Below are 22954 nucleotides of genomic sequence, written 5' to 3'. Positions count from 1 at the left end.
ACAAAGTAAAAAAAATGAGTTTTTGAATAGTAAATGTAATATTTCCATATATTAATAAACCATAGCATACTGTAGGTCCTTAATGTCCCATATTGCGGGCTATGAAAAGGGGTTTTTGTTACATTTGGGTGGATAGATCATGGCATGGGCCTATTTTGATCAGATGTGGCATGTGTAAATGTTGGAAGGTATTGTATTCATTGTTTTAGCTTATTATGTGCAAGAATATACATTACTACGGTAGCCATTTATGTAACTTTTTGGCCAGATAATGTCAGATTGTTTTTCTCTTTTATTGGCCAAAAATACAATGAGGAGGCAGTATGTAAACATATAGTATGCTTGTATACTATTTATGTAATAAGGCCTGCAGAGAATGAATGAATCATTTATTAATATGCTCCTCTACCTGAGTACACTGTGGACGAAACACCTGGTCAAATCTGAACCTCTTCTTATTTCCATTTTGATTCACTAGGATTTCTTCATCTGACGGAAATGCTAAGTGTTCATCCTTTCCGTTATCCAGCCTGGATCGGCAAAATACTCGGATGTTCCCTCTCAGTTCTTGAAGCTGATTATATAGTAACTTCCTCTCCATGGATTCACGCTGGTAGAGAGCACGAATTTCTCTTAGCTCTCTGGTGGAACTCTGCATGTTATTTATTGTGCCGTACAGATGATCCATGCAGAGACCAATGTCTGATAGACCACTTGTTGCAAGGACTCTCAACTGGTCGTTAGTGACATTGAGTTCACGGGCTTCTCTTAACAACTTCAGCAGTATGTCTTTATTCAGAGGTGAATAGGTTTGTAATGGGTTAGTGACAGGAACAGTTCTGCTATTATTTTCATTTATTTCTTTTAAGTATTTCTCTTGTTCGCTTTGTAAGTCTGCTACTTTCTCATATAAGCTCTTAGTGCGATGATTAAGGTGATGCTTTTCGTCTTCTAAATATTTGCATTTTAAACGCAGGCTTTCTAGCTCCCTCTCCTGTTCCTGCAAGTTCCTAGTCAAACTTTCTATTTTCTTTTCCTTTTTAGCAATATCCCTGCAAAAAAAAATAATTGGAAAATAATAATAATAATTATTATTATTCATTATATCACAAATGATATGTACCAAAATAGAGATTCCAGAGCTTGTAAACAAATTAGATTTAGTGATATAATTTTTCCAAGACTAATGCCTTCAGTTTTTAAACATATACAGAGATATAGGACCTCATTCAGAGTCGGTCGAAGCGGCCACACGGTCGTACGCTACCGATGTTTGCTATACTGCGCATGCGTAAAGTTCGCAATGCGCGTGAGCAAACTAGCCGATACGATCAGAAATTTCTCTCTCCTTGAACACAGCCAGGTCGGTTGTTTGAGTGACAGATTGAGGCGTTTGTGGGTGGTAACAGGGGAAGGTGCTTGAAAACGGGGGAGTGGAGATCCGAACGCAGGTGTGCCTAATTATGCGAACGGCGTTTTATGGGAGTGCATACGGTTTTATGGGAGTGCATAAAACCGTCATGGCACATGTGACATGGGAGGTTTTTACACTGACATGATCGTAGAGCTTAAGAGAGGGTATGGTCAACCTTAAGCTCTACGCCCAGTTCCGATGGATTCCGATGGTCTCGATTAATCCTTATATGCCCGGAGATGACGTGCAATGCGTACGAGAAGGGGGCATATTTTTTTGAATTCCGGCCGCTTCCTCCCCTTGGTCGGCCAGCTACCGATCCGAACTTAGGGACGCAACTTGCGAGGGAATCATTAGCATATCCGGCCCCTTTTCCCGTACGACCGTGCGGCCGATTCGACCGACTCTAAATTAGGTCCTTAGTGCTGCACATCCAAATAGCATATACAAGATATGTATATATATATATATATATATATATATATAGCTGCATGAGCCATTGGGCCTGATTCAAACCCGCTCGCAAGCGGGTCGATGGCCGGGCAGTGCGTGAGCCCCGGAGCAAGCGAGAAATTACTCCCCCTGGCGCTTGCATCCAAAAGGGTTTGGTAGGCTGGTTGGGGGGGTGGCTGGCCAAACGGAGGCGTTCCCGTAGGAACGTCTGCCGTTTGTGGCGGCCCCACCGACATCACGATTGATGTCAGTGATTAGCTTCTGGCTCTATTAGAGCTGGAAGCTCACTGGGGTTTGCGGCAGACGAGACCCTACCACCAGGGTCTCGTCGCAAGCCCCGATGCTCGCGACCATCGCGATCATCACCTGGCTGCTCGCTAAAGCTGTGGGTGGTCACCCACAGCTTAGCGAGCGGCCAGGAGGCCGGACTGAAAAAAAAAAAAATGCCCTTCAGACCTGCGAGCTGCCTCCAGTAGCGAGCGGGTCTGAATCAGGGCCATTGTTCCATACTTGTTCTGGAAGTTTATATTTCTGCCAACAAAAGTATTGACAGCACTGATAGAGGAGATCATGCTGCTCTGGGCTTTGCAACTATTCAGTTAGTGTTGCGTACGCGATAAAGTTTTACCTGCTTTTCGCCTACATTGAGTACTTTAGCCGCGGAAACTTATCGTGCGCGTACCCACGATTTGCCCTATTCAATTCCAAAAGACGCGAAAATGGAGACACGCGAAGTCAGAACAGGAGAAAAGTGGTGTCTGAATCGGAGAAATCAGCCTGAACTCCCCAAAAAGATGCGGAAACATTGGGGATCAATGTAGTAGTGCCCGATTAGCCCTAATGAAACAATTTGGAGTACTTCAGTTTGTACAATTGCCTCTAATTAGCGTCTTTGGACAAGTGGTGAAGAATGGCATAAAGCAGTATTTTTAGGTGAAAATAAGTATTCCTGTCAAATTTGGGGTACTTGAAAATAAGTGTTAGCATATTTAAAAGTCACTAAAGTGAAGTTTTAAAAAACGCAAAAAACGCACCTTCAGCAAACACCTGCAATCAAAAAAACACCTCACCCATACTTGCAGACCGCACTAAAAGTTTATTTCGCTACTTTTTATGTTTGCACCCTCAATTTGCACTTTTTCGCCCCCATTTTGAAAGTGCTTTTTTGGGTTGTTACTCACTTTTTTAGGTGTTTTTTTTACACAGTTATCCTTTGGGGGCTGTCCCAAGGGTGATGAGTGGTTTCCCCACCTTTGCAACCCAAAATAGCGATTTTGCACTTTTTTTCACCACCTACTCAGAGGTGAATCTTTTTCACCTATTACATTGCATTGCATTTTCGCGTGCGCGAAAAGTGTTTGCAATTGAATACGGAGATAAGTTTCCGCCTGGTGAAAAGTCGCAATCGGCGATACTTTTTCGCGGATCTTGGCTTTTAGCTTTTAATTGAATACGGGTCTAAATTGTAATCGCAAAATCTGCTTACAAAGTTGTATTCAGATATGTGCAGTGCTCAGTAAGGTTAGCATATGCACATAGTGTACTCCTTGAAAGAATAGATTTTCTATTGAAAGCCCAGAATGATGCTCTTCCACCCAAATGCGCAAAAAAGGTGTCAGAAACAAAAAGCATGCTTAGGGGTGCAGTTTCCGGCCCTCCTCATAAGAGGAAGGGTCCCTTTATCCAAGGTACTGCAGTCTGTCAATTGCGAGAGGACCTGACTATACCCTCCCCTTACAGAACTAAACTTGATTTTAGACAAAAGGAGAGAACAGCATTATATGTGCCTTGTTTATTCCAGAAGATGTGGTGTGACTTTGCCCCCTTCAACCCCCATCCCAGTTGCCACAGGGTTGGATGCATAACAATTTTTGGTATGGATGCACAGTAGAGAAAAACGCAAATTGTGTTTTCATGCAACACTATACTGTATGAGCCCCAGATTATGCAAAGTTTGAACATATGCACGTACAGTAGGGGCTAATGTATCAAGCAGTGAAAAGAGTGGAGAAATGGACCTGTGGAGAAGTTGCCTATAGCATCCAATCAGCTTCTACCAATCATTCTATAGAATGTACTTGATAAATGCTACCTCAAAGCTTATTGGTTGCTATGGGCAAATTCTCCACTGGTTTTATTACTTTCTTTCTCATCTGCACTTTATGCACTTCTAATGTTTATCAGGAAAACAAAAAAGCAAGAATTACCTACTCCTAATCGCTGCTCCTTCTCATTAGAATTGTTTGCAGGAAGCCATCAGATACTCACAAATTCCTTTTGCTATGGATGGAGTCCTTTTTTGGATTAACTTTTTAAGATTGGCACTCCCCACAAGTAACCCCTATGTTTTCTAGCCCTCCTCACACTTCCCTACACACAAATACACTTCACAGACTATCCAAAAATGTTTCTGTTGAAAATCGTAGCCTTCAGAGGAAGGAGAAGAATCTATGGTGTGGGATATTCTGCGCTCTTTCCTCTTCTTCTGATTGGCTGGACTGCGTGATCTATCTGCAGTGTGCAGGGGCGGTCATGTGACGTAGATGCCAGCTGCTCTTATTTCTGCTTTATAACAAGGCAGTGTATAGTTTAAATTGAGAGCAGCCAGTTGGGGACCACAGGTGAATGCGTGTTGAGCTGCAGGCAATTTATTAGCTACCTGTTGCCCACCACTGTTTAATATCCTGTGAGTTAAAAATTCACTTTTCACTCCTTAAGGAAGTAGTCAGATAGTTTGATTGCTTCTTCAAAAGACAGTAATTATATTATACATGTACAAAAAAATATATATTGTTGTTGCCTCTAAACATTTTACAATTGTAAAATGTGAATGCAAAAGCTGTAATAAACAGGACTTTCACTAATCTTTGTTCTAATGTTTTCTATGCCTTGTATGACTTTTTTTATGTATGTCCTATTTATATCACTGTCGGGAGCTGCTGATCATTGTGGTGCTCTTACAAATCAAGGCTAAAGCTGGGTACATACATAAAGATTTTCTGTCCAATCATCCAACTAGTTGATTGGTTGGAATGAAAATCTGGTAACGTATGGGAGTAACTGATTATCAGCAATTTGCTCCTAAATGCCAGAAAACAGATGAAAATGATCGTCAGACAAGTTTGTTAAATGTTTGATCTAAACAATTTGTTCAAACAACAGTTTTTGTCCATTTTCCGGCGTTTGGGAGCAATTTGCTGATTGTCATTTGCTTTCATACCTTACCAGATTTTCATTCCAACCAATCAACTAGTTGGATGATTGGACAGAAATTCTTTACGTGTGTACATGTAGTGGCTGTTCTGTAAGTGACAGCTTGCTGAATTTTCCTTTTGCATTCTGATAGAAATATAGTTTGATATTCTGTAGGGATACTAGTTCACATCATTAGCACCTGACCCTACCGCAGAAACAGCTAAACTTCCTGTCGCCATCTAGACTTCTGCCAGTGTATGCTATCGCAGGGGCTTAATCATGCAAACCCCTGAAATGGCGTTTAAATGCCCAGGCACGCCTGCAATTCTCTGACCACCCCCGTCACCACCCTCAAACGGTCACTTCCTGTCAATCACTGTGTGAGGACTCTGGGCCTGATTCAGACCCGGTAGCAAGCGCTGAGTGCTCGCAACCGGGTCGATGTTTGCCCACTGGGCATGCGCACGACAGAGCCGTCTCCGTTGTGCGCATGCGCGAGACCCGGCTAGTGACGGGTGCTCCGTCGCTCCGGGTCTCACACCAAAGGGGCAAGCTGTCGATGATGATTGACAGCTCGCCCCATTTGGTAGGGGTGGCCGGGGGGTGGCTTCACAAACGGAGGTGTTCCCAAGCGAATGCCTGCCGTTTGTGGGCGGCCCCACTGACATCACTTGTAGAGCCAGAAGCTTTCTGGGGCTTGCGGCCACGAGACCCTACCACAAGGGTCTCGTCGCAAGCCCGATGGTCGCGATGGTCTTGACCATCCCGACCATTATCCTGGCCGCTCGCAATAGCTGTGGGTGGTCACCCACAGCTATGTAAGCGGCCAGGAGACCGCACAAAAAAACAAAAAGAAAAGCCCAGATTCAGAGCAAGGGCTTTTTCAGAGCGTCCGGCTCTGAATCAGGGCCTCTGTGTGCTCACTGCCATCGTTTCCCAACCGCTGTGGCCGGTTCGCGCACGGGCACTGAATCTTAAACGCATGCGCAGAATGCAAACATCGGCTGGCTGCGTGCGAACACAGCCTTGCGAACCAACCTGAATCAGGCCCTCAGCTCCAGTCCTCAAATACCCCCAACAGGTCATGGTATCACATGATTTCTGCCTGTGGAAACAGGTGGTATAATTACTGACCCAGCAATATAGGTAAAACCACCTGTGTATAATTTAAAGAATCCAAAAAACATGACCCGTTGGGGATACTTAGGGAATGGAGTTGAAAACCTCTGATTTTTTTAAAATTATTCCTCAATCCTTGAGTACCTCTGATAGGTAAGGTTTTGAGGTGGTCTGTCTGCAAGAACACGTGAGATAATTACTAATGATTACAATGAAATACATTAATTATATAATATACAATAGAATATAGCTGACTGTTTTTTGTGGCTTAGTGCAATTTTGCACGTGAATGTAGTGTTAATAAACAATTTCTAAAAGGTGCATTGAATCCATGTGAACATGAGCTGGACAAGACCTACCGTTGATGAACTGTTGGTTCAAAGTTTTGCTCCCCATTTATAGTATTTTCCAGGCTGTCTCCAAACATAGCAAAGAATATAGAAATTACTTCATCTGGGTTATAATTACACAGTCGTAGAGCAGCAAGGATTTCCTTGTAGTCAGTAATGGCAGGGAGGGCTTCCTGGGGTAACCAGAGAAGAAAAGGGCCCTGATACGTTAGATTTATTGCAATTTTGTAGTTTCAAATAATGTAATTATAATTTACCTTCACTTGCTGGACACGATGCAGTATGAAGTCCAGATTCATTTCCCACAGTAAAGGTAAAATAAGCCAGGCACCAGAATCACTGTCATAATATTTGCAGACGTTTATTCTCTCCTGTGAGGGCCAAAACAATTTACATTAACTCCCTTTACATAGTATGTGTATTATGTACAGTACTACAAAAAGAAGCACAAACAATATTACATAATATCTTTATTTACTGGTTCACTCTTTTATTTCTCCACTGTTTTTTAACATTGAAATACTGGGGAGTGGACTGGCCACCATAATGGAAGATTACACTGGTGTACTGATGACAGCCTTGGTGTTTTGGCAAGAAATGGTCTCTGAATCACTAAAAGTCTCAGCAGATGACTTGGTCATGTTATTGTTATTTCTGTGTAACTAAATGTGTGGTACCAAAAATGATCAGCATACTAGAGCAGTGATTCTGTTGTTGCAATACCTTAGTGTGTCACGAGTTGGTCCCTGGTGTGTCACGCACAATGACAGAACGGTTACAAAGAAAACTATACACTCTGGCCAAGGGGAGAAGTGTGTGCTTTCCCACTATCCATCCTGCTCTATGATGAGCTCCAGCCAATGAGCAGAGCAAGGCAAGAAGTGTGTCCTTTCCCACAATCCATCCTGCTCTAGGATGAGCTCCAGCCAATGAGCAGAGCAAGGGAAGAAGTGTGTCCTTTCCCACTATCCATCCTGCTCTATGATGAGCTCCAGCCAATGAGCAGAGCAAGGGAAGAAGTGTGTGCTTTCCCACTATACATCCTGCTCTAGGATGAGCTCCAGCCAATGAGCAGAGCAAGGGGAGAAGTGTGTGCTTTCCCACTATCCATCCTGCTCTAGGATGAGCTCCAGCCAATGAGCAGAGCAAGGGAAGAAGTGTGTCCTTTCCCACTATCCATCCTGCTCTATGATGAGCTCCAGCCAATGAGCAGAGCAAGGGGAGAAGTGTGTGCTTTCCCACTATCCATCCTGCTCTAGGATGAGCTCCAGCCAATGAGCAGAGCAAGGGAAGAAGTGTGTGCTTTCCCACTATCCATCCTGCTCTAGGATGAGCTCCAGCCAATGAGCAGAGCAAGGCAAGAAGTGTGTCCTTTCCCACTATCCATCCTGCTCTATGATGAGCTCCAGCCAATGAGCAGAGCAAGGGGAGAAGTGTGTGCTTTCCCACTATCCATCCTGCTCTATGATGAGCTCCAGCCAATGAGCGTAGCAAGGGAAGAAGTGTGTGCTTTCACACTATCCATCCTGCTCTAGGATGAGCTCCAGCCAATGAGCAGAGCAAGGGAAGAAGTGTGTGCTTTCCCACTATCCATCCTGCTCTAGGATGAGCTCCAGCCAACAAGCAGAAAAAAGTTTGAGAACCAATGTATTAGAGTATGATTCAGTCAAAACTGATCAAATTACTAAGAGAATGTAATAAATGAGCATGTGCTCCACACCCAAGTTGACCAACCCAACTGCGCAGCCAACTCTCCAACTGTGATCTGGATTAAGAACCAACACAATCATAATTAACTATAATTACCAAATCAGAATTTCATTAATGCAGTGTTTCAAAGATGGATATTACGTGAACATTATTAAAGTACTAGGATAATAGGGAAAAAGGTAATTTGGGTTTCACTGTAGATATAAAAAATAAGGTTTGGGACTCGTAAACTGGGTTAAGGAGTTGGATTAAAGACTGTTAACCATGGAAAATGTGCTGCAGTCTCCGGTTGTAAATGGTGTAAGGGAAAATATAATCAAACATTAAGATTTTGAAATCAAGTCAAATAGACCTCAACCAGCCTCTGCAGTGCTCTAACTGCCAGAGACTCTGTGATAGTCAGAATTTCTGAGAACTGTGAGACACTATGGGGCATCTTCAAGTGAGCGCGAGGTTTAGTGAGAAAAAAACCTTGTGCCCCTCGCACCCAATTTTGGATTACCGCGGGTATGCGCGCTCCCAATACCCATGGTATCCAATAAAAAAAGTGGTCACTGGGTTTTCAGAGCTGAAACCCCACGCCGCGTGAAAAAAAATTCTCTACTTGCCAGTTGCCTCCCCTCCATCTTCTTACTGGAGAGGGGCTGCTGGGAGGCACAAAGGCTGCTGAGAGATGTAGTTCTCCCAGCGCCCATTACGGGGGGACACACTGACACTGGGAGGCGGGCACACACACCGGGGGTCACACACACAACCCTCATACAGACTTACAAACACTGACACACTCACCGCTGCTGCAGGAGACCGGGTCCAGACACTGGATGCAGAAGACAGCACTTCGGAAGGTGAGTATTATAGACTAATTAAGCGAATTGGAAACTTCCAATTGTTTAATTAGTCAGTAGAAGGGGTGCCGCCGGGATCCCCGAGCTTTTCCCGACCTTTTTTTCTAAAATTGTGGATTTTAGGAAAAATTGTTCATGCTCTGGAGGTGTACAAAAATAAACCTCCCGGCGCTCAAAATAGGAAAAAACAAGCACCCAATTGAATAGCAAAAATCCCACACCTGCAGGAAAAACTTCGTAGGTGCAGGATTTTTGCTTTTCTCACCCCCAATTGAATATGCCCCAATGAGCGAGTTTTTATGATGCCTTACACTGCCTTAGCTCCTGTGGTTTATGAAAAGACCATCCCCTGCTATCAATGATAATAAGACAATGATACTGAAATTTTCTGAGCCTGGAAAGAAAAGTTTCATCAACTACTATAAGAGAAGTTGTGTTTATTATATATACTGGTTCTTCCTCAGTCAGTGACCTGCTCAATTCCATACCTGAACCCACTGGCACATTCTCTTCATTTCACCCCACAAATGAAGATGCAGTATCTACACTTTTCTTATCCTCCTACTCTACTACCTCTCCTCTTGATGCTATACCCTAACAAATCGGTAAAGCTCTGTCGCCTGTGCTCGTCCCACCCTTGACTAAAATCTGTAATCTCTCTTTCTCTACTGGTATCTTTTCATCACTGTCCAAGCATGCAGTGATTACTCCCATTCTGAAAAAAACAATTCTGACCCTAACTCTGTCTCAAATTACTTTCCCATGGCCCAGGTCCCAAGGCCCTCCAGGCTACTTGAGAGACTTGCCTACTCTCGCCTCACACAATATCTTCACTCGCACAACTTATTGGACCAATTTCAGCCGGGATTTCGTTCCCAACACTCCACAGAGACAGCACTGACTAAGGTAGTGAATGATCTGGTCACTGCTAAGTCTAAAGGTCTTTTTTACTCACTTCTTATTCTTCTTGATCTCTCTGCTGCTTTTGACACTGTTGACTACTCACTTCTCATACAAACACTACAATCCCTAGGTCTTCAGGACACAGCCTATTCTTTGTTCTCATCCTACATATCTAAGCGCTCTTTCACTTTTATTTTTTCTGATTCTGCCTCCTCTTCACTACCTCTATCAGTTGGAGTATCACAAGGCTCAGTCTTTGGTCCTCTGCTTTTCAAAATAATCAGCTCTTTTTATTTTCAGTATCATCAGTACATGGAAAATACTAAAATCTACCTAGCCTTCCCAGATTTGTCACCACCTGTACTGGTTTGTGTCACTGAATGTCTTTCTGCCATTATATCTTGGATGTCATCTCGCCACCTAAAACTTAACGTATCCAAAACAGAATTATTTATATTTCCACGGCCAATAGTAGTTACCAACCTGATATCTATCATTATTGATAACCCACCAATCAACCCCACCTCACAAGCCCGCTGCCTAGGTGTCATCCTTGACTTTGAACTGTCCTTTGTTCCTCACATTCAATCTGTCTCAAAATCATGTTAAATACATCTAAAAAACATATCCAAAATTTGACCATATCTTACACAAGACACTGCAAAAACTCTAATCCATGCACTCATTATTTCCCGCAATGACTATTGCAATAGCCTCCTTGCTGGTCTTCCCAAAAACAGACTGTTACCACTACAATCCATTTTGAATGCAGATGTGAGACTGATCTTCCTTGCCAAACGTTCATTGTCTACTGAGATACTCTGTCAGTCCCTCCATTGGTTGCCGGTTTTCTCCATATTCAATATAAAATACTTTTACTTACGCATAAAGCTATTAACCAGACCACACCAACATACATCTCTTCACTTACAAAATATCTCCCAACCTGACATCTCTGCTCTTCACAAGATCTGCGTCTCTCATCCACACGCATGACTTGCTTCAATTCACGGTTACAGAACTTTTTTCCCATATTCCAGCGTTCCCTGAAAACTCACCACTTCAGACAAGCTTACCAGATTGCAGAACCACCCACATAACCTTCATAGCATCCCTATCTATTATATACCTTCTTACAGTCCACACATAACCTCACATATTTATTTTTCTTTGCTTTCTCACATCCTCCTAACCCTAGGCCAACATTCCTGTGTGACTGGATCATACTGCCCACCAAGAACCTCTGCAATCTGGCTGGACCAATTTGCAATATGAAGCACCTATCCTTGTGTATCAATGCCTATTTCCATATAGATTGTACAGTAAGCTTGTGAGCAGGGTCCTCTTACCTTTATGTCTGTCTGTTACTATCCAGTTTTGCTCTATTAATGTTGATTCCAATTGTAAAGCGCAAAGGAATATGCTACGCTATATAAGAAACTGTTAATAAATAAATAATATATATATATATATATTCAGTGAAAAAGGCAGCACTCACATGAAACACAGTCCATATAAAAAATGCTGGGGTGTCCACCACACCAATGGAATAAAAATAAAACTCCACCAATTATGCAAGGCAAAAAGAGGGGCACTCACCAGGTTTGTAAAAGAAGTTAATCCAGTTTTAATTCAGAAATGACATGACTCACTCAATGTGTCGGTCACAGCATGTGACCTTCTTCAGGAGAAGCAAAAATGATAATAGGAAATAACAACCGCAACAATGGATACAGGAATTCATTCCATTTAGGAATTCTATTATCATTTAGACTTGGGGTTTGTATTATTAGGTAGCTATTGTTCCAGGGTAGGTGCTTTTGGGGTTCAGGTAAATTAGAAGTTAGACAGTTACAGTTTTTAAACTATTACCTCAGGAATGCGCCATTATACAGATAGGAAGCTTCAACTTGTTGCGCAGCCTCAGTTGGTTCCTTCAGCAGGGGTACTCACTATGGCTTCACTTGGGTGCACCAAGATGGCTGGCCAGTGCGGGCCGTAGCGGAGGAGGGGATATGAGAAAGGAAGCAAGCGCTAGCTGCGGCCGGGACCCTGGGAAGGCAGCGGGCATTAGCGGGGGCGGTGCAGGCGGCAGTGGTGCGGGCTGCAGGACCCGGGGGAGGTAGCAGCAGACATATGCAGGCTCGGAACAGGAAGATCCATGATACCTGTATCTGTGTATAAATAAACAAACACAGAAGCACGGACAGGATCAGTGAGATCCGTCTGTGCTTCTGTGTTTTAAAAAAATGACAACCAGTGTAAAAAAAATAAAATGGCGTGCCCCCCCCTTCAAATTGAACAACCAGCAATGGGTTTTGGAGACCCAGTACTGGTTGTGCTAAATACAGGGGACAGGCAACGTAGGGATCCCCTGTATCAAAACCAGCACAGGGATTTTCAGAACCAGTCCTGGTTGCCAAAATACAGGGGACAATTTACATAGGGGTCCCCTGTATTAAGCACAACCGGCACTTGGCTCTGAGCCGATCCTGGTTCTGGAAATACAGGGGGAAAAATGTGTAGGGTTCCCCTGTATTTACCAGAAACAGAACCGGACCCTTTCTAGCAAAGGGGGGCAGAGGGGGTAATGCCACAGCCAGGGGAGCCCTTTCACTGGGTCCCTCAGCTGAAATATCACCCCTGACCGCTTTTCAGCCAAGGCCGGGGACCACCATGGGCGGTGGGTGCCGGGTTGATTGTGAATAGTGTGGTGCATTTGTTGATAGTAAAAATATTGGGCCTGATTCAGAGCCGGATGCAATTAGCGCTCGCTCGTCCAGAAAATAGGGCTGGCTATTCTAATGAACCGTTCGCTCTTTGCGTTCTGTTCACGCCTCTAGGTCTGAACGAGCGTACAAAACTTGCGGTAGTTTTTTTGAAAACTACGCCCCCTGGCCGCTCACATCCTACGTCATGTCCGCTATTTATTAGATTAATCGAGTACATCGACCAGCGTATGAACTGCTCGCTATTCTTGTGGTTGGTTTTTGCTACCACAATCTTGCGAGCAGTTCTGGCTATAAAATAACCCAGTGACGTGGTCAATGACGCTGCTTTTTTAATTATGCACACCCATAAAACGCCCGTTTTGACCTTTAAGCATGCCTGCGTTCTGATCTCCACTCCCCGTTTTCAAACACCTTCCCCTGTTACCACCCACATACGCCTCTTTCAGTCACTCAAATTATCAGGCATTCGCTATTTTGTGAGCACATGAATTTTGACTGGTTCGCGCATGTGTATAACGATCCGTACGCATGCGCAGCTGGGCAAACATCGCTCGGAGCGAACGAGAGGCCACTTACGAGCGGCTCTGAATCAGGCCCATTGTCTTTTGCTGTGGAACTACAGGACCCGGAAAGCCTCCCCTGCATGCTGGTACTTGGAGAACCAAAAGTACCAGCATGTAGGGCACTACGGGCCCGCTGGTACCTGGTTCACGGTCCACGCATAGGAGAAAGTGAGTATGGATATTGGCCCTCATTCAGACCCACTCGCGAGCGGCTGTCCGCTCGCAAGTGGGTCGATGGTCCCCACTGCGCATGCGCACGACGGATGGAGTTCCATCATGCGCATGCGCGAGACCCGACGAGCGAAGGACTTTCCTTCGCTTGGAGTGTCTCATCAAAGGGGGCGTGCTGTCGATGGTGACTGACAGCACGCCCCCTTTGGTGGGTGTGCCTGCCAAATGGAGGCGTTCCCAAGGGAACGCCTACCGTCTGAAGGCGGCCCCACTGACATCACTAGTGATGTCAGTGGGAGTGATTTTGGCTCTGATAGAGCCAAAATCACTCCTGGCCTTGCGGTTGAAAAACCCAACCGCAGGCTTTTGCTCGCAGTTTCGATGGTCGCGATGGTCAAGACCATCGCGACCATCATTTTGCACGCTCGTATATGCTGTGGGTGGTGACCCACAGCTATACGAGCGTCCAGGAGGACGCTCCATATTAATGGAGGTGGGCCCTGATTCAGAGCGAGCGCTCTGGTCAGAGCGTCCGGCTCTGAATCAGGGCCATTGTTTTTACAGGTACCCTATGGATTCTATTGGAGAAGAGGACTGATGGACTACAGGGATACATAGGTGAGTATGTGAGATAGTGTGTGTGCATGTGTGTTTAATCATGTGCATGCATGTTTGTGTTAATAAAGTTTTCCTTTCTACAGTGTGTGTGCTCTGTGTTTTTTTAATATTGCTTTTGCTGTGGAACTACTGGCACTAGCAGGTTCGTAACACCCCGCATGCTGGTACTTGTGATTCTCCAAGTACCACATGCGGGGGAGGCTTGCTGGGACCTGTAGTTCCACAGCAAAAGACAATATTTTTGACTCTTTACTTGCACCACACTTTACATAATCAACCTGGCACCCACCACTCCAGGGATGCCTAGGGATAGCCTGGGGTGCCTTGGAGAGAGGGATCCCTTTATTGTGGGATCCCCAGCTCCCCAGGGATCCCCGGCCTGGGCTAACTAGCGGTTAGGGGTAATGATTTGGATGGGATGCTATCGGTGGAGGCTGTGCCGGGGGGGGGGGGGGTGTTGGCTATCGGCAGAAAAACGGTAGTCATTTACAAGAAAAAAAACACAAGTCACAGTCTGAACATGTACAGTACATCAAATTTCGAGCAAATTGTGAGCATAGTTTATATTCTAACCTTCCAATTGAGGACAGGAAAAAAGCTATTTTTAAAAAAATTTACTGAAAACACAGATAACATAGCACTTGCTGTGAGTGAATAATGAGAATATACCATAAAACATACACATCTAAAGGCACAACATGCGTCCCAGAATAATGTCATAAGAGTGGAATATGGAAAAAGTGAGAGGGAAAATAACAGCAGTATAACGTGATGGCAGAATAGATACAAGTAAGAAGAAAGTGTATATCCCACATACACAGCAGGAAGGCTGGCTGGTGTGATATCAGTGAGTGCTGCATAGCAGGGGGTACAGCAGACAGGACATGGGGTGCCAACCATGATGAGGGATGTACCTGGGGAAGATCATGCAGGTGTCAGTGGGCAATAATACACAACTTACCTGGCAGCTCTTCTTGTTGTGAATGCCCACCACCACTATATAGAGCAGTGGTGTCACAAGGGGGGTAGCACCCGGGTGTCACCTGCTGAGGGGTGACACCAAGATGCAGGCTCCCCCTCAGTGACAGGAGCTGGGTGCTGCACTGTAGCAATAAGTGTAGCACTCAGCTCCTGTCACAGTGAGGGAGCCGGAGCTGCCCACACCTTCGGCATCCCTTAGGACACATTGATAATCTTGGGCCAGGGGGTAGGGGTGCTCTCGGCCATGGGCCCTTGGAATCCTGGGGCCGTAGAAAAAGTTTGGTGCTGGTTATGAAAATTACAGGGGTACTCTACTGATTTTTTTCCCTATATTCCCAGAACCTGGACTGGCTCAGAGCCCAGTGCCCAGTTTCTGCATAATTTTTTGTATTGATCCTATGTACTAATAGCACAATGCAGGAGATTTCATAGAAATCTCCAGCAAAGTGCTAACTAGCACTGCAGATCGCCGTTCCCATCATTATCAATAGGGACTATGATCTGACCCCTATGTAATAAACTCCAAAAAGCGAAGCTTTTCGGAGTTTAGCACCAGTAGTCTTCAGATGGTGTAAACTACTGTTTGTCCCCCACAGCCCTCGGCTGGCCCCGGAAGCTACGCTGTTTGCATGCACAGTATCAGCTTCCCCTGCAAAAGTCTTTCACTTCTGTGATAAACTTCTCCTAAATGCTGGGGATATAACTTGAGGGGACAGCGGTTACCGCAACCGCTGTCCCTGCGAGTTCCTGGTAGTACATAGACGGGATATATTTTATTCAAAATGAAAATATCCTTGGCGAGTTGGACCGTTAATAATCACGGCAGTACAGCGAATATTAATACATAGACCCCTCAGACTTAAGTACAATACACAGGGGAATGCCATAGCATATGTACCAAAAATTAATATCAGACCACACATTGGGAATATGTATCTGATAGCTTGATAATTTGATTTTGTCAGATGAATGATCTCCTTCTTCCCCTCCTCTTTTTCTGTAATTGATATACACAAAGGATATGTAGGCATACCCCTTCATCCATTGGATGAAATTACGATCATGTGATCAGCATGAAAAGGATGAGATTCATCATATAACATTATTTTTAAATATTGTAGCATATTGTACCCCAATGATTGGGGTCATATTATGACATATATGTATTATGATCTTAGATACTGTGTCCCACTTTCCCGATTGATATTTGCAGGATATATACGATCGTTAGCCCTTGCTATAATAACACAACTCACTTACCATTATTTTAGATGAACAATTTACTAGAGTCATATATATCCTTGTATTTGTTTATAAGAGGACTAACTTAATACGTGGCGGAGATGTTCAGATGTTTACATAATAGACAAACGAACACACCCCCTCATCCATAGGATGAAATTCCGATCACATGATCGGCATTAAGAGGATGGGACTCACTACGTAACACCACATTTGAATACCGCTGGCAATCATCTCCTATTGGTTGGAAATTACATGTGACTTAGGATACCAATTTGATTGGAGGTCTATCTTGGAATAAATAGCCGGTCTAGCTGAACAATCAGGTTCAGCCTTGAAAAAGCTGCTTACAGTGAAACGCGTGCGTCGGCGTTACTGGCAGCTCCATGTTTGTCTGTTGGTTGTGTGTAATAATCATGATTCTAATATAATAATATGTGATGCTATATAGCGGCGTACATTGTGTCAATTCCCACTGAGTACGTCAAACTGCTCCAGGATGTTAATAGACAAATAATCTTAATATAGATATTTGACATCAATCATTACTCAATTAGCTCTGGATATAGCAGAATTGATAAAGTAACACCAATACAGTGGAGAGTGCAGTGTACCCTGACAAAACTTATATAGGGTTGAATTATACGTACAGCATGAATTATGTTACAATCTAACAAACGGACATGTTGTTAGAATGTTGCAAAATAATCCACTATCTTTTCCTGACTTATGAGAATATACTAATTAATTTATTGGAAATTAATGTAGATTTAAAACCAATATATGATATCTAGTGCTGTGAATTTCTTCTATTTAAACATTATTAATACCAGTAAACGACTTACATCACTGTGGACTGGATTACAACCAGCCCACAACAATAGCTAATAAGACAGTATACAAATCTGTCGATGTTCTCCGTTTGGGTGTAACATAATCAATAACAGCAGTGAATTGCTGATGTATGGGAAACAACTACTTTAATACAACAATATAGGTATCACTTCAATTGAAGGATTATGATAATTGTATAATAGGAGATACCATTATGATGTGAGATACAACACCCTGAGATATTGGCACTAGCCAAGAGGCATAAGCGGCAATTACTACGATAAATCTGAAGTGGTGCTCAGATAATAGCAATACAAACAACCTCTTTTTGTGGCACACTTATTACAGTGGATGTCATACCTACCTTATAAGTCTAACAATACCAGGGCTATGGTCTGATAATATCATAATAATAACCCGTGGTTAATGAGAAATTGTTCTGCCGCACACGTATTATAGCATCCATAGTGGAGAGGAATTAATTGATAATATTATTCCATTGTGTTTTAAGGATCCCTCCTAACACAATATATGCTTTGTTATTAGTAGATATCGCACAACAACACATCAGTGGATCTGCCTTTCTTTTATTTACATGTGTGTTTTGTTTTGATATCAATTTTTTAACTTTATATTTCACTGTATATTTTCCCTTATTGGGGATATTCGTTTTAAGGTAATAACCATTAAAAGTTAAATTTTATCTTGTAATTTACTTGAATTGTGCGCCCATTACCATCAACTCTTTTTTTTTCTTTCTAATAAATCACACATTGGGTAGGACAGATGACTGGGGCATAAGTAAGGCTACTCCCTGAAGCTAGCAACAGTAACAGGTAGGAATCAATATAGTTCTAAGTGATTCTGTACCCAACATAGAGGGGTGAGCAGACAGAATCGGAGTCACTATACAGAAGAAAAAGTATGAGATTACATGCTGCACCCTGGGAGCACTAATAAATATACTCTGTTTTTAGATGTATTATCAATAGCTTAATCATAACCTTTAATGTATTTAATTATTAAAAATGACAAATTATCTGCTGTTTATTGGAAAAAGGCAAACATATTAAAAATTATAGAAAGGTGATAAAGATTGAAATAAAGTTCATTAAAATCTATCCGCTGTGTCTGTGTCAATTATTTATTTATTACTATGTCCCCAGTATATATATTATCAATTGCGGTTCCTGTTACCAAACTAGTTGCATTTGCCAGTTTATCTTCCACTGGAATGTAGACTTGTAATATTTGTAGCAAAAGTTATTGCTGTTCCTAATCTTTGATACAATAGTAACAATATACATCACAAAGGTTCTTTTTCTTTTTCCTGCTTGTGTATCTGTGAGAGTTGTTCACTTCAGGGATTTTGGACGGTATTTGAAATATAATTGGTATCTAACAGATACTAATAGCTTTTATACTAGTTTTAATATCTCATATGTGGTACCATAATATAGATGCATATCACTGAGTGTGGAATCTGTCTTTTGTGTGTGGTTTATGAATATATCACAATGTATCTAAATCAGAGTCAGTGAAGAAGAGAGCAGAGTACTGGTGACAAGGAGCGTATTAGGGAAAAGCAACAGGGGGAAGGGAGCTGCCCATATGAGCTTACATACTAAGGGGAAAGGAAGAACAGTTGGAGGGTGAACTGAGAAAAATGGTGGTGGGTTGGAGAAGAATCAATTTAAGATAAGGGCTAGTATGCTTTAATAAAGGTACATTTTAAGGGTGTGCTTAAAACTGAGGAGACTGGTAGAGAGTTTGACTGTGTGAGGCATGGATCATTTGTAGGACTTGTGAAAATGACTTTGGTCCAGCAATTAATGTGGAGGGTGCTGGTATGATAGATATCTTTATATTCCTGCTGTTTTGAATACAGCAAACAAAAATCATGGCATCCAATGTGGGTTCTCTATATTTTCCTACCCTTGTGATATTATTTTATATTTCCAAATTTCCAAACGCGCTTTCGGCTCCTCAGGCTTCTACCAATATTTGAGTCTTGTGTAGTAGAAGAACGGCAGCCAATCAGCTGTGATTGGCACACAGCCGGCTCCATATTTCATATACAGCCAATGCTTTCTCCCTGCCTGCCGCCCGGTGTATTCCTTGCAGCTGCCACCCGGGCCATCACTCTCCTTGGGCCCAGGACTGTCTGGCCATCATTCTGTCTGAGGAAGTCACTGAGGTATATCACAAGGCGGGGAAACACGTTACAGGCTCCAGCTCCACACTATCATCCACCAAAACAGAGTGCTCTGTTGGATCAACTTCACTGTGAGTAACCACATCAAGATAACTCTCAGTGAACACCATCACCTGGGCATTAATAAGATTCTTGCCAATATCTCTGTTTACAAAATGGATGAAGGATAGCGGAGACTACTTGTACCTGGCTGAATATATCTATCCCATTAAGGGAAATGGGAGGATCTTTATCTCTCTATGAGAAATTTCTCAACTATTAAATGGACATTAACTTTTGAGATCATGTACTCACATATATTTATAATCAAGTCCTATCCAACCATCAAGGAACAAAAAGTACTGTTATTCAATTGGTCCTTGACCTAATAAAATGGTATGGATTAATATACACTTGTAATCTTGAAGTGTCATTTTGGGATATAATCCAGAGAAACGTCTAGTGAAGTGTGGAGCTGTTTCATTTATTATATTGTATTTATATGTTTACTTACACATCATAGCAACATATGTGGAGTTGTCGGCAGCTTGCTATTATCTCGGCTGCTTTATATAACCACATGCTCAGATATTAACCTGATATTCCAGAAGTATTTATACCTATGCATTGTAATTTATGCAAATTGTCTTGTGTTTTAATTTTATTTGTTTTATATATGGCCATTTGTATGTTATATTAAACTGTATTTATTATTATTAAGACAGGTCTCCAATCAGCAGCGCTTTTTAGTAATCTTTTTTCTTGTTTTTTACTGTTAAGAGGTCTAGCAATTACCTCTATTAAGAAGCTGCAGCGTGGATTGGGTACTAAGATCGATATCTCCATATTCTGATCAGGCGCCTAGGTGTGTGTGTTTTGACGCTTATTCCTTCTGATGGTGGCCCTGGGAATTAGGGTTAGGGGGAGAATACTCCCCGGAGTGCAGCTCCATAAGATGTCCATGCTGAAACTGCTCCACACAAGACCACTGGGACCCAGAAGCCATCATGACCAGGTAAGTCATCTCTAGAACACCAGCAATGGTTTGTCGACATATGAACATGTTGTATGTCAATATTTAAACATGTTAACATACTCATGTCGACATCATTAATGTCGGCATGATGACTGTTCCCTACTACTGTGTCAATTTACTAGTGCAGGTAGCATGAAAAGCTATTTGCTTTAGTCTGTTCAAACCCAATGATGTTATATGTTTGCAACACATTGGTGGGGGCTCTATGGGCCTGATTCAGATCCGGACGCTCTGACAGAGCGCTCGCTCTGAATCAGAGCTGTCCTACTTGATTTTTAGAGCGGCCTCCTGGCCGCTCGTATAGCTGTGGGTGACCACCCATAGCTATAGCGAGCGGCCAGGAAGATGGTCGCGATTGTCAAGACCATCAGGCTTGCAATGAGACCCTTGTGGTAGGGTCTCGTTGGTGCAAGCCCTGGAGTGCTTTTGGCTCAAACAGAGCCGAAAGCACTCCCACTCCCACCGAAAGCACTCAGTGGGGCCGGCCCCAGACGGTAGGCGTTCCCATGGGAACGCCTCCGTCTGGGCAGGCACACCCCCGGCATGCCCACCAAAGGGGGCGTGCTGTAACTCAACATCGACACCACGCCCCCTTTGGTATGAGACCCGGAGCGACAGAGTGCCCGTCGCTATCCGGGTCTCGCGCATGCGCACGACAGAGCCGGCTCCATCGAGCACATGCGCACTGGGCCACCATCGACCTGCTTGCGAGCGCTCAGCGCTCACGAGCGGGTCTGAATCAGGCCCTATGTACACAGGAGATTGAGGACCTACAGTAGGTATGCAGGTAAGAGGAAATGCTTAATGACACTTCATGATTTTCTTGATGCAGCTTTTCTATAGCCTCTTTAAAATATCAGTAGCAATAGGTCTAAAAACATGTCCTGTGGTATAAATATGGAAAGTAATAAGCACTTTGTTTTATCAAGTCCTTTAGTAACAATATGTCCAGCAGCAGTATGTTCTTTAATATGCTCACATGCTCATGTTATGTTACTATAGATCTGTGTTTTCTTTAGAGTTCAACAGTGTATAATATTATTATTAACAGTTTCTTATATAGCGCAGCATATTCCGTTGCGCTTTACAATTGTAAGCAATAATAGAACAAAACTGGATAATAACAGACAGATATATAGGTAGGAAGGCCCTGCTCGCAAGCTTACAATCTATAGGGAAATAGGAATTGATACACAAGGATAGGTGCTATATATTGCATTTTGGTCCAGCCAGAATGCACAGTTTCTTGGTTGGCTGCATGATCCAGTCACACAGGAATGTCAGCCAAATACCAGGAGGATGTGAAAGAAAGACAATGTGTGAGATTGTGTGTGGGACTGTAAAAGGGGATGTAATTAGATATGGAAGCTATGAAGGTTATGTGGGAGGTTCTGGAATCTGATAAGCTTGCCTGAAGAGGTGAGTTTTCAGGGAACGCTTGAAGGATTGGAGACTAGAGGAAAGTCTTATTGTGCGAGGTAGGTTATTCCATAGAGTGGGTGCAGCGCGAAGAAAGTCCTGTAACCGTGAATGGGAGCAAGTAATGCATGGGGATGAGAGACGTATATCTTGTGCTGAGCGGAGAGGTCGGGTTGGGAGATATTTTGAGATGAGTGAAGAGATGTATGTTGGTGTGGTTTGGTTAACAGCCTTATGTGTAAGTGAAAGCATTTTGTATTGAATACAGTAGAACACCGGCAACCAATGGAGGGACTGACAGAGCGGGGCAGCAGAAGAAGAACGTTTCGCATGGAAGATAAGCCTTGCAGCTGCATTCATAATGGATTGTAATGGTGATAGCCTGTTTTTGGGAAGACCAGTAAGAAGGCTATTGCAATAGTCAATGAGGAAAATAATAAGTGCATGGATTAGAGTTTTTGCAGTGTCATGTGTGAGATATGGTCGAATTTTGGATATGTTTTTTAAATGTATGTAACATGATTTTGAGACAGATTGAATATGGGGAACAAAGGACAGTTCAGAGTCAAGGATGACACCAAGGCAGCGAGCTTGTGGGGCGGGGTGGATGGTCGAGGTATCAACAGTGATAGAGAGATCAGGTTGGTAACTGTTATTGGCCGGTGGAAATATAATTAATTCTGTTTTAGAAATATTAAGTTTCAGGTGGCATTACAAATAAAAGATAGTAGTAGTAATAATAATAATAATAATAACAATAATAATAATAATAATAACAACATTTTGTATTTATTTTTCTTCCATAATAATGATTGTGTTATTTTCCATAATATGATATAAAATTTGGCATCTCAAGTTTTGGTGATAATTCTATTATGTAGTTTATTTATGTGGAGAAAGAACAACAAAACTTTAAGGGACCTATGTACGAATAATCACAGAACTGCCAAAATTATTAGGGTTCTGTTTTGCAGTGGATACTTTAATTTTTAATTAAAATATCCCCGCTATGTACTATGGGAAACTCGCAGGGACAACGGTTTCACGTTTCACGCATGTGCACAGTGTCAGCTAGCACCACCGTCCGGAGGCTGCGGTAGAGAAACATGAAGATCTCTCTCCTGCTCGTAAGCCTCCACAGGCTTAAAGTAGTTTACACCATCCTCAATTGGTGT

The 22954-nt window shown here is 42.9% G+C and overlaps 1 protein-coding gene across 1 annotated transcript in view; it reads right to left on the bottom strand.

The window, feature by feature from the left end:
• Window positions 1-22954, bottom strand: part of LOC148538035 (uncharacterized) — an 87520-nt gene that overhangs the window by 40531 nt on the left and 24035 nt on the right. Inside the window, exons 6-8 of the mRNA XM_088457703.1 lie at window positions 6789-6902; window positions 6541-6704; window positions 410-1052 (exon numbers count right to left, since the gene is read on the bottom strand). Coding sequence (XP_088313829.1) covers window positions 410-1052; window positions 6541-6704; window positions 6789-6902 — 921 coding nt within the window. The remainder of the gene's footprint in view (window positions 1-409; window positions 1053-6540; window positions 6705-6788; window positions 6903-22954) is intronic.

This window comes from Taudactylus pleione, unplaced genomic scaffold (genome assembly GCF_031769625.1).
Source record: "Taudactylus pleione unplaced genomic scaffold, aTauple2 ptg000041l, whole genome shotgun sequence".
Classification (NCBI taxonomy): Eukaryota; Metazoa; Chordata; class Amphibia; order Anura; family Myobatrachidae; genus Taudactylus; species Taudactylus pleione.
The sequence above is the reverse complement of the archived record's forward strand: the minus strand, read 5'-3'. Positions and strand labels throughout refer to the sequence as shown.